Below are 13,224 nucleotides of genomic sequence, written 5' to 3'. Positions count from 1 at the left end.
CAATTTGTTCTTGGAAGACGCATCCGCTGACCAAGATTTTAGCCAAAGCGCTCTGCGCGCCACAATAGCAAACCCAGAATTTTTCGCCGCTAATCTAGCCAATTGCAAAGTGGCGTCTAGGGTGAAAGAGTTAGCCAATTTGAGAGCATGAATTCTGTCCAAAATCTCCTCATAAGAAGAATCTTTATTGAGCGCCTTTTCTAGTTCATCGAACCAGAAACACGCTGCTGTAGTGACAGGAACAATGCATGAAATTGGTTGTAGAAGGTAACCTTGCTGAACAAACATCTTTTTAAGCAAACCCTCTAATTTTTTATCCATAGGATCTTTGAAAGCACAACTATCTTCTATGGGTATAGTGGTGCGTTTGTTTAGAGTAGAAACCGCCCCCTCGACCTTGGGGACTGTCTGCCATAAGTCCTTTCTGGGGTCGACCATAGGAAACAATTTCTTAAATATAGGGGGAGGGACGAAAGGTATGCCGGGCCTTTCCCATTCTTTATTTACAATGTCCGCCACCCGCTTGGGTATAGGAAAAGCTTCGGGGGGCCCCGGGACCTCTAGGAACTTGTCCATTTTACATAATTTCTCTGGAATGACCAAATTCTCACAATCATCCAGAGTAGATAACACCTCCTTAAGCAGGGCGCGGAGATGTTCCAATTTAAATTTAAATGTAATCACATCAGGTTCAGCTTGTTGAGAAATTTTCCCTGAATCTGAAATTTCTCCCTCAGACAAAACCTCCCTGGCCCCCTCAGACTGGTGTAGGGGCACTTCAGAACCAATATCATCAGCGTCCTCATGCTCTTCAGTATTTTCTAAAACAGAGCAGTCGCGCTTTCGCTGATAAGTGGGCATTTTGGCTAAAATGTTTTTGATAGAATTATCCATTACAGCCGTTAATTGTTGCATAGTAAGGAGTATTGGCGCACTAGATGTACTAGGGGCCTCCTGTGTGGGCAAGACTGGTGTAGACGAAGGAGGGGATGATGCAGTACCATGCTTACTCCCCTCACTTGAGGAATCATCTTGGGCATCATTTTCTCTAAATTTTGTGTCACATAAATCACATCTATTTAAATGAGAAGGAACCTTGGCTTCCCCACATACAGAACACAGTCTATCTGGTAGTTCAGACATGTTAAACAGGCATAAACTTGATAACAAAGTACAAAAAACGTTTTAAAATAAAACCGTTACTGTCACTTTAAATTTTAAACTGAACACACTTTATTACTGCAAATGTGAAAAAGTATGAAGGAATTGTTCAAAATTCACCAAAATTTCACCACAGTGTCTTCAAGCCTTAAAAGTATTGCACACCAAATTTGAAAGCTTTAACTCTTAAAATAACGGAACCGGAGCCGTTTTTATATTTAACCCCTTTACAGTCCCTGGTATCTGCTTTGCTGAGACCCAACCAAGCCCAAAGGGGAATACGATACCAAATGACGCCTTCAGAAAGTCTTTTCTGTGTATCAGAGCTCCTCACACATGCATCTGCATGTCATGCTTCCTAAAAACAAGTGCGCAATAGAGGCGCGAAAATGAGGCTCTGCCTATGATTAGGGAAAGCCCCTAGAGGATAAGGTGTCCAATACAGTGCCTGCCGGTTATTTTTCATAATTCCCAAGAATAAAATATTTCCTCAAAGCTATGAAGTATAAAATATGTTTATATATCAATCGTTTTAGCCCAGAAAATGTCTATAGTCTTAACCCTTTAAGGACACAGCTTTCTGTTTGTTCAATTGTTTTATGACGGAAAAATTCCGTCATATGTCCTTAAGAGGTTAAAAGCCCTTGTGAAGCCCTTTTTTTTTCTTATGTAATAAAAATGGCTTACCGGATCCCATAGGGAAAATGACAGCTTCCAGCATTACATCGTCTTGTTAGAAATGTGTCATACCTCAAGCAGCAAAAGTCTGCTCACTGTTTCCCCCAACTGAAGTTAATTCCTCTCAACAGTCCTGTGTGGAAACAGCCATCGATTTTAGTAACGGTTGCTAAAATCATTTTCCTCTTACAAACAGAAATCTTCATCACCTTTCTGTTTCAGAGTAAATAGTACATACCAGCACTATTTTAAAATAACAAACTCTTGATTGAAGAATAAAAACTACAGTTAAACACCAAAAAACTCTAAGCCATCTCCGTGGAGATGTTGCCTGTACAACGGCAAAGAGAATGACTGGGGAAGGCGGAGCCTAGGAGGGATCATGTGACCAGCTTTGCTGGGCTCTTTGCCATTTCCTGTTGGGGAAGAGAATATCCCACAAGTAAGGATGACGCCGTGGACCGGACACACCTATGTTGGAGAAATTAGATTTGGATGATTGAAAGGACCTTGTATTAGAAGGTCCTGCCTCAGAGGCAGAGTCCATGGTGGAAGAGATGACATGTCCACTAGGTCTGCATACCAGGTCCTGCGTGGCCACGTAGGCGCTATCAGAATCACCGATGCTCTCTCCTGTTTGATTTTGGCAATCAGTCGAGGGAGCAGAGGAAACGGTGGAAACACATAGGTCAGGTTGAAGAACCAATGAGCTGCTAGAGCATCTATCAGCGTTGCTCCCCGGTCCCTGGACCTGGATCCGTAACAAGGAAGCTTGGCGTTCTGGCGAGACGCCATGAGATCCAGTTCTGGTTTGCCCCAACGATGGACCAGTTGAGCAAACACCTCCGGATGGAGTTCCCACTCCCCCGGATGAAAAGTCTGACGACTTAGAAAATCCGCCTCCCAGTTCTCTACGCCTGGGATGTGGATCGCTGACAGGTGGCAAGAGTGAGACTCTGCCCAGCGAATTATCTTTGAGACTTCTAACATCGCTAGGGAACTCCTGGTTCCCCCTTGATGGTTGATGTAAGCCACAGTCGTGATGTTGTCCGACTGAAATCTGATGAACCTCAGTGTTGCTAACTGAGGCCAAGCTAGAAGAGCTTTGAATATTGCTCTTACCTCCAGAATATTTATTGGGAGGAGTTTCTCCTCCTGAGTCCACGATCCCTGAGCCTTCAGGGAGTTCCAGACTGCGCCCCAACCTAGAAGGCTGGCATCTGTTGTTACAATCGTCCAATCTGGCCTGCGAAAGGTCATACCCTTGGACAGATGGACCCGAGAAAGCCACCAGAGAAGAGAATCTCTGGTCTCTTGATCCAGATTTAGTAGAGGGGACAAATCTGAGTAATCCCCATTCCATTGACTTAGCATGCATAATTGCAACGGTCTGAGATGCAGGCGCGCAAATGGCACTATGTCCATTGCCGCTACCATTAAGCCGATTACTTCCATGCACTGAGCCACTGACGGGCGTGGAATGGAATGAAGGACATGGCAAGCATTTAGAAGTTTTGATAACCTGGACTCCGTCAAGTAAATTTTCATCTCTACAGAATCTATAAGAGTCCCTAGGAAGGAGACTCTTGTGAGTGGTGATAGAGAACTCTTTTCCACGTTCACTTTCCACCCATGCGACCTCAGAAATGCCAGAACTATCTCTGTATGAGACTTGGCAATTTGAAAGCTTGACGCCTGTATCAGGATGTCGTCTAGATACGGAGCCACCGCTATGCCTCGCGGTCTTAGAACCGCCAGAAGTGAGCCCAGAACCTTTGTAAAAATTCTCGGGGCAGTGGCCAACCCGAAGGGAAGAGCTACAAATTGGTAATGCCTGTCTAGAAAGGCAAACCTTAGGAACCGATGATGAACTTTGTGAATCGGTATGTGAAGGTAGGCATCCTTTAAGTCCACTGTGGTCATGTACTGACCCTCTTGGATCATGGGTAGGATGGTCCGAATAGTTTCCATTTTGAATGATGGAACTCTGAGGAATTTGTTTAAGATCTTTAGATCCAAGATTGGTCTGAAGGTTCCCTCTTTCTTGGGAACCACAAACAGATTTGAATAAAATCCCTGTCCTTGTTCCGTCCGCGGAACTGGATGGATCACTCCCATTACTAGGAGGTCTTGCACACAGCTTAGGAATGCCTCTTTCTTTATCTGGTTTGCTGATAACCTTGAAAGATGAAATCTCCCTTGTGGAGGAGAAGCTTTGAAGTCCAGAAGATATCCCTGAGATATGATCTCCAACGCCCAGGGATCCTGAACATCTCTTGCCCACGCCTGGGCGAAGAGAGAAAGTCTGCCCCCCACTAGATCCGTTTCCGGATAGGGGGCCGTTCCTTCATGCTGTCTTGGGAACAGCAGCAGGCTTTCTGGCCTGCTTGCCCTTGTTCCAGGACTGGTTAGGTTTCCAGGCCTGTCTGGAATGAGCAACAGTTCCCTCTTGTTTTGAAGCGGAGGAAGTTGATGCTGCTCCTGCCTTGAAATTTCAAAAGGCACGAAAATTAGACTGTTTGGCCTTTGATTTGGCCCTGTCCTGAGGAAGGGTATGACCCTTGCCTCCAGTAATGTCAGCAATAATTTCCTTCAAGCCAGGCCCGAATAAGGTCTGCCCCTTGAAAGGAATGTTGAGTAATTTAGACTTTGAAGTCACGTCAGCTGACCAGGATTTAAGCCATAGCGCCCTACGCGCCTGGATGGCGAATCCGGAATTCTTAGCCGTTAGTTTAGTCAAATGAACAATGGCATCAGAAACAAATGAGTTAGCTAGCTTAAGCGTTCTAAGCTTGTCAATAATTTCATTCAATGGAGCTGTCTGGATGGCCCCTTCCAGGGCCTCAAACCAGAATGCCGCCGCAGCAGTGACAGGCGCAATGCATGCAAGGGGCTGTAAAATAAAACCTTGTTGAATAAACATTTTCTTAAGGTAACCCTCCAATTTTTTATCCATTGGATCTGAAAAAGCAAAACTGTCCTCAACCGGGATAGTGGTACGCTTTGCTAAAGTAGAAACTGCTCCCTCCACCTTAGGGACCGTCTGCCATAAGTCCCGTGTAGTGGCGTCTATTGGAAACATTTTTCTAAATATAGGAGGTGGGGAAAAGGGCACACCGGGTCTATCCCACTCCTTGCTAATAATTTCTGTAAGCCTTTTAGGTATAGGAAAAACGTCAGTACACACCGGTACCGCATAGTATCTATCCAGTCTACACAATTTCTCTGGAATTGCAACTGTGTTACAGTCATTCAGAGCAGCTAATACCTCCCCAAGCAATACACGGAGGTTCTCAAGCTTAAATGTAAAATTAGAAATCTCTGAATCAGGTTTCCCCGAGTCAGAGATGTCCCCCACAGACTGAAGCTCTCCGTCCTCATGTTCTGCATACTGTGACGCAGTATCAGACATGGCTCTAACAGCATTTGCGCGCTCTGTATCTCTCCTAACCCCAGAGCTATCGCGCTTGCCTCTTAATTCAGGCAATCTAGATAATACCTCTGACAGGGTATTATTCATGATTGCAGCCATGTCCTGCAAGGTAATCGCTATGGGCGTCCCTGATGTAATTGGCGCCATATTAGCGTGCGTCCCCTGAGCGGGAGGCGAAGAGTCTGACACGTGGGGAGAGTTAGTCGGCATAACTTCCCCCTCGACAGAACCCTCTGGTGATAATTCTTTTATAGATAAAGACTGATCTTTACTGTTTAAGGTGAAATCAATACATTTAGTACACATTCTCCTATGGGGCTCCACCATGGCTTTCAAACATAATGAATAAGTAGGTTCCTCTGTGTCAGACATGTTTAAACAGACTAGCAATGAGACTAGCAAGCTTGGAAAACACTTTAAAACAAGTTTACAAGCAATATAAAAAACGTTACTGCGCCTTTAAGAAACACAAATTTTCCCAAATTTTGAAATAACAGTGAAAAAATGCAGTTACACAAACGAAATTTTTACAGTGTATGTAATAAGTTAGCAGAGCATTGCACCCACTTGCAAATGGATGATTAACCCCTTAATACCAAAAACGGAATAACAAATGACAAAAACGTTTTTTAAACAGTCACAACAACTGCCACAGCTCTACTGTGGCTTTTTACCTCCCTCAATACGACTTTTGAAGCCTTTTGAGCCCTTCAGAGAACTCCTGGATCATGCAGGAAGAAGCTGGATGTCTGTGTCTGTAATTTTTGCTGTGCAAAAAAACGCTAAAATAGGCCCCTCCCACTCATATTACAACAGTGGCCAGAAGCCTCAGGGAACTGTTTCTAGGCAAAATTCAAGCCAGCCATGTGGAAAAAACTAGGCCCCAATAAGTTTTATCACCAAACATATGTAAAAAACGATTAAACATGCCAGCAAACGTTTTAAAATACACTTTTATAAGAGTATGTATCTCTATTAATAAGCCTGATACCAGTCGCTATCACTGCATTTAAGGCTTTACTTACATTACTTCGGTATCAGCAGCATTTTCTAGCAAATTCCATCCCTAGAAAAATATTTTAACTGCACATACCTTATTACAGGAAAACCTGCACGCTATTCCCCCTCTGAAGTTACCTCACTCCTCAGAATATGTGAGAACAGCAAAGGATCTTAGTTACTTCTGCTAAGATCATAGAAAACGCAGGCAGATTCTTCTTCTAAATACTGCCTGAGATAAACAGTACACTCCGGTACCATTTAAAAATAACAAACTTTTGATTGAAGAAATAAACTAAGTATAAAACACCACAGTCCTCTTACAACCTCCATCTTAGTTGAGAGTTGCAAGAGAATGACTGGGTATGGCAGTGAGGGGAGGAGCTATATAGCAGCTCTGCTGTGGGTGATCCTCTTGCAACTTCCTGTTGGGAAGGAGAATATCCCACAAGTAATGGATGATCCGTGGACTGGATACACTTAACAAGAGAAAATGGGTTTAGTGTCCCTTTAAATAAGGCTGAAATGGCAGCAATAATTAGTCTATAGCCATGTATTAAAAAAGTAAGTTCCCTTCTACCATGTTTGCAAAATCTCACTCACCTTATCTTCCAGCCAAAGGAAAATGCATTAAACCCTTACATAATCATTGTTTGTAAAAATAATCCAGTAAGTGGATATATGTATGTGGCCTATTATTTAGGATCTCTTGGACTTTTACAAAGTCTGCACTTTGACGCCACCCTAAAGGATTGTGGGCTAGATTGCAAGTGGAGCGCATGCCATAATTAAACAGCCATTACAAGTTGTTATTGTTTAAAAAGATAGATAATGCCTTTACTACCCATTCCCCAGCTTCGGCACAACCAACATTGTTATAGTAATATACTTTATAACCTTTATACCTCTAAATTTCTGCCTGTTTCTAAGCCACTACAGACAGCCTCTTATCACATGCTTTTGTATTTGCTTTTCACAACAGGAGACTGCTAGTTCATGTGGACCATATAGATAACATTGTGCTCACGCCCGTGGGTTGTGGCAGACACTGCACTAATTGGATAAAATGCAAGTCAATAGATAATAAATAAAAAGTCATGTGATCAGGGGGCTGTCTGAAAAGGCTTAGATACAAGGTAATCACAGAGGTAAAAAGTGTATTAATATAACTGTTGGTTATGCAAAACTGGGGACTGGGTAATAAAGGGATTATCTATCTTGTTAAACAATAACATTTTTTGAGTTGACTGCCCTTTTAAGCTGAGGTAAAAAGTCACTATGTCTAGGGTTTGGATTTTAGTGACAATGCATGAAAAAAGGAGTACCTGAGGGTCGCTCACCATCTTGTTGAAGTGGTACTTGCAGTATCCAATGTACTTCACATTATCCACCTCCTGAGCCTCCTCTTCACACAGCAGCCCAGCCATCTGAGCACTGCAAGAAAACAAGGTCACACCAGTCACTATGCAATATTCTTTCTTATAATATATCATATAATCTAATATATTTCCTAAACTAAGTTTCAAAAGTGCCAGCCCTCAAATGTTACCAAGTCATACAAAACATACTCATATCATATGGAACCTTTATCTTTTTCAGGTATGAAAATGCCCAATTGAAATACCCCTGAAATGTCTTATGTATTATGTATCTATTCACCACATCACCTGGAATTTTTGCATTTTCATTCTGTATACTTAAAGGGCCAGTAAACCTAAAAAATAATGTTATATAATTCTGCATATAGTGCAGAATTATATAACATTATATGAGTGCTAGCTTTATAGAACATAATATATCCGGTGAACTTTTATAAAAAAAAATAAATAAAAAAAGAGGGTTTTCCAGACCCGCCCTCTGTGCTCTGAGCGGGTCTGGTTTTCCCTCAGAGCGCATCTGGCCAGCTGTCTAGTAACAGCCCGGCCTGACCGCGCCATTACACTCAATGCAGCTCGAGTGTAATGGCGCGGTCGGGCCGGGCTGTTACTCCTAGACAGCTGGAGCAGGAGCGAGCTGCATTGAGTGTAATGGCGCGGTCGGGCCGGGCTGTTACTCCTAGACAGCTGGAGCAGGAGCAAGCTGCATTGAGTGTAATGGCGCGGTCGGGCCGGGCTGTTACTCCTAGACAGCTGGAGCAGGAGCGAGCTGCATTGAGTGTAATGGCGCGGTCGGGCCGGGCTGTTACTCCTAGACAGCTGGAGCAGGAGCGAGCTGCATTGAGTGTAATGGCGCGGTCGGGCCGGGCTGTTACTCCTAGACAGCTGGAGCAGGAGCGAGCTGCATTGAGTGTAATGGCGCAGTCGGGCCGGGCTGTTACTCCTAGACAGCTGGAGCAGGAGCAAGCTGCATTGAGTGTAATGGCGCGGTCGGGCTGGGCTGTTACTCCTAGACAGCTGGAGCAGGAGTGAGCTGCATTGAGTGTAATGGCGCGGTCGGGCCGGGCTGTTACTCCTAGACAGCTGCAGCAGGAGCGAGCTGCATTGAGTGTAATGGCGCGGTCAGTGAGGGAAAACCAGACCCGCCCTCTGTGCTCTACTGAGCGGGTCTGGCATTACACTCAATGCAGCTCGCTCCTGCTCCAGCTGTCTAGGAGTAACAGCCCGGCCTGACCGCTCCATTACACTCAATGCAGCTCGCTCCTGCTCCAGCTGTCTATTAGTAACAGCCCGGCCTGACAGCTCCATTACACTCAATGCAGCTCGCTCCTGCTCCAGCTGTCTAGGAGTAACAGCCCGGCCCGACCGCTCCATTACACTCAATGCAGCTCGCTCCTGCTCCAGGAGCAAGCTGCATTGAGTGTAATGGCGCGGTCGGGCCGGGCTGTTACTAGACAGCTGGCCAGATGCGCTCTGAGGGAAAACCAGACCAGTAGAGCACAGAGGGCGGGTCTGGAAAACCCTCTTTTTTTTATAAAAGTTCACCGGATATATTATGTTCTATAAAGCTAGCACTCATATAATGTTATAGAATTCTGCACTATGTGCGGAATTATATAACATTATTTTTTAGGTTTACTGGCACTTTAAAGGACCACTAAATGCAGTAGAGTCACATAATTAACAAGTGCATAATAAAAAGACAATGCAATAACACCTACTCTAAATTTAAAATAGGCAGTAGATTTTTTTCTGGCAAATTATTATTTTCTCCCATTTCCTGGCCCCCTGTATCATGTGAAAGACATCAGCCAATCAGATCATAGTATACGTATACTCTATGAGCTTGTGCACATGCTCAGTAGGATCTTTTTCCCCAGAAAGTGTGCATTTAAAAAGACTGTGCCAAAATTTAATAATGGAAGTAAATTGTAAAGTGTCTTAAAACTGCATGATCTTTCTGAATCATAAAAGTTTATTTTGACTTGAGTGTTCCCTTTAACCTTCTCATAACTTAACACGAAACAGTCTCATCTCAAAAATAAACAAAGCTCCCCCCACTTGCATTTTACAACATAAATATCATTTCTCATAAAAGGCTAGATTACAAGTGAATTGCAATCCACAAAGCAGGGTGCATTATCTTTTGTGCAACCTTGTGCAAAACAAAACAAAAAAACGCACAATCTGGAACTCTGTGCAATCTTCAGAGCTGGTCTGACCTCAGGAGTCTTTTCTGTTATTCCAGTCATTGTCACAGCATTAGCCTATTTCAATCATGAGGGAAAAACTCACAGTTCCTTAGTGATGAGGGAAGTACATTACGGGTGTAAACAATTGGGAGGCAGACTCACCAGGGGAAATTATCTCTATCTATTATGAAGGTTTCGACCAAATTGTGAGATGTTAGGGTCTGCCAGAGATAAATCTCATAGACCCTCAGGCAAACGCTAGTGGTTCCCTGGATGTTTCTCAAGATCTTTTCTTTTTTATCGAGTTCTTAAAACTCTGCAATTGATAGCATGGTGACTGTTTGCTTAGTTCCGTCTCCGAGAGGTTTTTATCATAAAGTTTGGAAAACTTTTTTTTTTTTTTTTAAACCTGGTAAACTTGCTAAGGTTATCGCTGAATTCTTTCAGGATTCCTAGCGTTCTTGACTTCCAGCAGAAGGGTCTGTATAAGGGTTTGTCAGCCAGTTCTCTGAAGTGTTAGATTTAGGGGCCGAATTATCAAAGTGCGAGCGAACATCAATAATGCCGACAGTATATGCTGTCAGCATTTATCATTGCACAAGCATTTCACAAGAAATGCTTGTGCAATGCCGCCCCCTGCAGATTCACGGCCAATCAGCCACTAGCAGGGGGTATCAATCAACCCGATCATATCTGATTGGGTTGATTGCTGTCTGCCGCCTCAGAGGTTGTGGACGAGCTAAGGAGCAGCGGTCTTAAAGGGACACTAAACCCAAATTTTTTATTTCATGGTTCAGATAGAGCATGCAATTGTAAGCAACTTTCTAATGTACTCCTATTATCAATTTTTCTTTGTTCTCTTGCTGTCTTTATTTAAAAAGCAGGAATGTGATGCATAGGAGCCTGCCTATTTTTGGTTGAGAACCTGGGTTATGCTTGCTTATTGGTGGGTAAATGTAAGCCTCCAATTAAGCAAGCGCTATGCATGGTGCTGAACCTAAAATGGGCTGGCTGCTAAGATTTACATTCCTGCTTTTAAAATAAAGATAGCAAGAAAAATTAATAGGAGTAAATTAGAAAGTTGCTTAAAATGTCATGCTCTATCTGAATCATGAAAGAAATAATGTGGGTTCAGTGTCCCTTTAAGACCGCTGCTTCTTAACTCCTGTTTCCGGTGGAAATAGATGCATTGGGGCCGATTGACGGCTTGATAAATCGGCCACTTAGTCTCTTTCTGTTTTGTTCAGGCTTTGATCAGATTTAAACCAGTTATTATTACAGTTTCTCCTTCTTGGAATCTTAATCTGGTTTTGATGGTTCTTCAAAATCCTCCCTTTGAGCTGATTCATGGTTTAGGCCTTTAGCTTTTTGTTATTAAGGAAATGTGAAATTTATATGCAAATAATACTCTGATATTGAAAACATATATGGATTTAAAAGTAATTCATTAAAGGGACATAATACTCATATGCTAAATCACTTGAAACTGATGCAGTATAACTGTAAAAAGCTGACAGGAAAATATCACCTGAGCATCTCTATATAAAAAAGGAAGATATTTTACCTCACAATCTCCTCAGCTCAGCAGAGTAAGTTCTGTGTAAAAAATTATACACAGCTGCTCCCAGCTGCAGGTAAAAATTAAAAAAAAATGAAGAAATGAACAGCAGCCAATCAGCATCAGCAGTGCTGAGGTCATGAACTGTTACTGTGATCTCATGAGATTTGACTTAACTCTCATGAGATTTCATAGTAAGCTTCCTTTACCTGATTGGTGAAATAAGATGAGAGTGCACAATGCTCATCCCTTCAGATGTCCCAGGACAGACACACTAAAATGCTCCTTAGAAATCCTTTACAATGGGAGGTGGCTACTGAGGAACTTTTGAGGTAAAATATCTTTCTTTTTTACATAGAGATGTTCAGGAGATATTTTCTAGTCAGCTTTTTACAGCTATGCTGCATCACTTTCAAGTGTTTAAACATTTGGGTATTATGGCTCTTTAACAGGATGTATTGGTTTTTAGTCCACGTTTAATAACTATACCACCTTAAATCCACTTCACTTCGACCAATAAGGTGATCAGATGAACTAACCAATGACAGAAGAAGAGGGTATTTAAATTTGGATCAACAAATGAAAGGAGTATATTCATAAAGCCCATTGCGGATGAAACACATCGATAAGAGACTCTTTTTTTAAGAAATGTATGTGAAAGGATATTGCATGTACTCAACTGCTTATACTACAAAGAATCCCTGCATACACTTCTGTGGAGAGATGCTGCTATTCATAGCAAGCCTGAGAAGGCAGGGAGGTAACGTGAGTGTTTTATATATCTATCTGGATAGAGAGAAAAAATAAGAGACAATACATCGACTACGGGACCATCAGATCAAGGGTTGATATCAAAAACCCTTAGCAAGGTCCAAGACATACAGACCCGTAACGTATGCAAAATAGTATACAGTCTTAGATGCACAAGTAAAGAAGAGTTTGGCATGTTTGACTTGATAAAGGCCACTACCAGGCTGAAACGTGTAGATGTACTGCTGAATTTGTCTACACACAGTCCCCACTTGGTGATAAAGAGCTCTCTGTTTTTTTGGGGAAGACTTTCTACAAAGTTACGTCTTCTGAGGCTTGTGATTGGCTTAAGGAGGTCACGTGAGGTCTGATACAGACACAGGAATCTCGAGCACAGACGGAGTGCAGACGCCCGTAGCGGCAGCATCCGGTTTACACCTAAGGACAACGGCTGGGTCAGAGACCGTGGAAAATTTCTGTCCTGTCCCTTAAAGTTCCGCTGTATCGGGTGAGCGCCAAAAAGGGATAATCCATCAAGCCTTCTGTAAGTCTCCTCTTGTTTGCTAGAAGTGTGGATGTGGCAATTCAGCTCCTTTACATATTGCCCTGCAGAACGGACAAGTGTTGTCAAGTTTGAAATATCATTATAACAGAAGTACTGCCACAAGAGTTTAAACAAGCTGGAATGAACTGTGGACTTGTTTTTTAATTTTTACTAATTGATTTTTACTACTTGATTTGGAGAGTGTTCAACGTATATGAGCTCACATGCTAATATGTGCTAATACGTTTTTATCTCAATCTTTTTTGCCACCTGTGGTTCAAATTGATATTTGCCTGTTTTTTAACTTGTGTTTTTGAAGTAAAACTTATATTATATATTTTCTCTTGGCTTATGTATTTTCTTATATATGAGATTTTTTCTATATGAGATAAATCTGTTTGCATATCCTTACTGTTTAGATAGGTTGCTATTTTTATGCGCACTTAACTTTTAACTTTGACTTTTACCCTCTGGGATTGGCTGTAGAGGACCAACTCCCTGTTAAGTTGCTATACCCTCTTTTTGGAATTCCT

At 42.5% G+C, this 13,224-nt stretch overlaps 1 protein-coding gene across 1 annotated transcript in view; it reads right to left on the bottom strand.

The window, feature by feature from the left end:
• MLLT6 (MLLT6, PHD finger containing) overlaps positions 1 to 13,224 on the bottom strand; it is a 374,449-nt gene that overhangs the window by 256,317 nt on the left and 104,908 nt on the right. The window contains exon 6 of the mRNA XM_053697755.1: positions 7,597 to 7,705. Coding sequence (XP_053553730.1) covers positions 7,597 to 7,705 — 109 coding nt within the window. The remainder of the gene's footprint in view (positions 1 to 7,596; positions 7,706 to 13,224) is intronic.

The sequence above is a fragment of the Bombina bombina genome, chromosome 1 (assembly GCF_027579735.1).
Source record: "Bombina bombina isolate aBomBom1 chromosome 1, aBomBom1.pri, whole genome shotgun sequence".
NCBI lineage: Eukaryota > Metazoa > Chordata > Amphibia > Anura > Bombinatoridae > Bombina > Bombina bombina.
Note: the sequence above shows the minus strand (reverse complement) of the source record. Positions and strands in the feature narration are given on the sequence as shown.